This window comes from Panthera pardus, unplaced genomic scaffold, assembly GCF_024362965.1.
Source record: "Panthera pardus isolate Hobbes unplaced genomic scaffold, ASM2436296v1 HiC_scaffold_13, whole genome shotgun sequence".
Taxonomy (NCBI): domain Eukaryota; kingdom Metazoa; phylum Chordata; class Mammalia; order Carnivora; family Felidae; genus Panthera; species Panthera pardus.
This window is the reverse complement of record NW_026526688.1, coordinates 77,539,351-77,542,560: the sequence shown is the minus strand read 5'-3', so window position 1 is coordinate 77,542,560 and position 3,210 is coordinate 77,539,351. Positions and strand designations below refer to the sequence as shown.

The window sequence follows — 3,210 nt, the reverse complement described above, 5'->3', positions numbered from 1 at the left end:
GTGGTAAACTTAAGTGATAAATGTATGTGTTCTGACTGCTCCAGTGACCAGTCATTCCTCCTTGTCTCTCTCCCTCTCCTCACGCCTCCCTATTCCCTGAAACACAGCGATATTGAAATTAGGCCAATTAATAACCCTACAATGGCCTCTCAGTATTCAAGTGAAATGAAGAGTCACACACCTCCCATTTTCAATAAAAAGCTAGAAATGATTAAGCTTAGTGAGGAAGGCATGTCAAAAGTCAACATAGGTGGAAAGCTAGGACTCTTGTACCAGTTAGCCAAGTTGAGGGCAAAGGAAAAGTTCTTGAAAGAAATTAAAAGTGCTACTCTAGTGAATACACAAATGATAAGAAAGTAAAACAGTCTTATCGCTGATACGGAGAAAGTGTGAGTAGTCTGGATAGATCAAACCAGCCACAACATTCTTCTTAAGCAAAGCCTAATCCAGAGCAAGGCCCTAACTCACTTCAATTCTATGAGGGCTGAGAGAGATGAGGAAGCTGCAGAAGAAAATTTGAGGCTGTCAGAGGTTGGTTCCTGAAGTTTAAGGAAAGAAGCCATCTCCATCACATAAAAGTGCAAGATGAAGCAACAAGTGCTGATGAAGAAGCTGCAGCAAGTTACCCAGGAGATCCAGCTAAGATAATTCATGAAGGTGGCTACAATGAACAACAGATTTTCCATGTAGATAAAACAGCCTTCTACTGGAAGAAGGTGCCATCTAGTATTTTCATAGCTAGAGAGGAGAAATCAATCCCTGACTTCAAAGGTTCAAACGTCAGGCTGAGTTTCTTGTTAGGAGCTAATGCATCTGGTGAATTTAGGTTGAAGCCAATGTTCATTTATCATTCCAAAAATCCTAGGGCTCTTAAAAATTATGCAAAATCTATTCTGCCTATGCTCTATAAAAGGAACAATAAATCTTGGATAAAGCACATCCATTTACAACATGGTTTTCTGAATATTTTAAACCCACTGTTGAGACCCACTGCTCAGAAATAAAGATTCCTTTCAAAATATAACTGCTTATTGACAATGCATATGATTATCCAAGAGCTCTAATGGACATGGACAATGAGATTACGTTGTTTCCATGCCTACTAACACAACATCCAGTCTGCAGCTCATAGCTTAAGGAGTAATTCTGACTTGCAAATCTTATCATTTAAGAAATACATTTCATAAGGCTATAGATGACATAGTAGTGATTCCTCTAATGAATCTGGGCGACGTAAATTAAAAACCTTCCAAAAATGATTCACCATTCTAGATGCCATTATGAATATTTGTGATTCATAGGAAGAGGTCAAAATACCAATATCAACAGTAGTTTGGAAGAAGCTGATTCCAAACCCTCATGGATGACTTTGAGGAGTTGAAGACTTCAGTGGAGGAAGTAACTGCAGATGTGCTAGAAATAGCAAGAGAACTAGAATTAGAAGTAGAGCCTGAAGGTGGAACTGAATTGCTGCAATCTCTTGGTAAAACTTTAACAGATGGGGAGTTGCTTCTTATGGATGAGCAAAGAAAGTCGTTGCTTGAGATGGAATCTACCTCTGCTGAGGATGTTGTGAAGACTGTTGACATAACAACAAAGGATTTAGAATATTATGCAGATTTAGCTGATAAAGCAGTTGCAGGATTTGAAAGGATCAACTCCGATTTTGAAAGAAGTTCTCCTGTGGGTAACATACTATAAAATAGTATCACATGCTCCAGAGAAATTATTCATGAAAAGAAGAGTCAATCAATGTGGCAAACTCCATTATTGTCTTATTTTAAGAAATTTCCATAACCACCTCCACTTTCAGCAGCTACTAGCCTGATCAGTCAGCAGCCATCAACACTGAGGCAAGACTCTTCACCAACAAAAAGGTTATGACTCACTGAAAGCTCAGATGTAGCATTTTCAGCAATAAATGCACATTGTTTTTTTCTGAAACATAATGCTATTACCCAGTAGACTACTGTATAGTGTAAACATAACTTATTTATGCACTGAGAAAACAAAAAATTCATTTGACTCACTTTATTGCAATATTCCAGCTACCCAATATCTTAACATATTTAATTATAAGAGATGCAGGGCATCTCTGCAGGACTTCATGCATTTAGCCTCCTATCCCAATCTCTCCACCATTTTTTTCAAGGACTTCATCTTTGGGAGAATTAACATTTTTCCCGTACTCTGTGTGGACTCTGTCCACCAACAGTGCCATGAACAGCATGAAATTATATCCAGAGGTTGATTTGCAGTGTCAATACATTTGTTATCTCCAGGGAACTCCAGACTACAAAATCATTATCTAATTAAATTAAAGGGTGACAGCGCAAAAGCCTTCCTAATTCAGGTCACAGTAATTCCAACAATGAAGAGAGCAATGGCAGTCCATTAATTGTCTTACCAGGAAACACACTTACACACACACACACACACACAAAACCCTTAGGTCCTTGGCTGCGCTGTTGAGATAGCCCTAAAGACCTTAGTACATTGATTGTTTGGCTTATAATTTTTGCTTCTTACTATTGAAAAGATTTTATTTCCAAAACAACCCATCAAACTGTGAATAATTAAATTACCATATGAAAAATTCCTTTGAAAATAGTTTTGTTGCCTATTACAATAGAAGGGACATTTCCTCAGATATGGAAACTCTGAAAGCCCTGTTTTAAAATATTAATTTAGAAACTTAAAACCTAAATCTTTAAGAATCTACATGCACATGAATTTATATGTTTGTAGTCTCTAAGCATGAAGTGTATATACAAAGGAGTTAGGTTCATGACTTATCTTACATCATAAGATCTTAAAAAGATGTAACATATTGTCCTGTTAAAAATTATAAACACAGATTTCTTAAGGAAATCTGTAAAAGTCTAATCAAGTATTCACAAAGGAGAGACAAAATTAAAGTGAATTAATGCATTTAAAGGGAGGACCTTAGGAGAATCTTGATGGCTCAATCAGTTAAGCATCCGACTTTTGGTTATAGCTCAGGTCATGATGTCACCACTCCTAGGTTTGAGCTCCTCATCTGGCTCTGTGCTGACAGTGTGGAGCCTGCTTGGGATTCTCTCTTCTCTCCCTGTCTCTGCCCTTCCCTCACCCTTTCTCTCTCAAAATAAATGAACATTTAAAAAAGTTTTTTTTTTTAATAAAGGGAGGACTTTATAATTTATTTAAAATTTAACACATAGAATGGGA

The 3,210-nt window shown here is 37.0% G+C and overlaps 1 protein-coding gene across 1 annotated transcript; it reads left to right on the top strand.

Moving 5' to 3' along the window:
* Positions 1-735: 735 nt before the first annotated feature.
* Positions 736-2,113, top strand: LOC109262228 (tigger transposable element-derived protein 1-like). Its single transcript, XM_053900684.1, has one exon. The coding sequence runs from the start codon at positions 1,360-1,362 to the stop codon at positions 1,699-1,701; it is 342 nt and encodes a 113-aa protein (XP_053756659.1). The 5' UTR covers positions 736-1,359; the 3' UTR covers positions 1,702-2,113.
* Positions 2,114-3,210: the final 1,097 nt, after the last annotated feature.

Bases quoted from the DNA above. Each gene is read 5' to 3' on its own strand.
- LOC109262228 (XM_053900684.1), top strand. From the start codon at position 1,360: ATGGATGACTTTGAGGAGTTGAAGACTTCAGTGGAGGAAGTAACTGCA.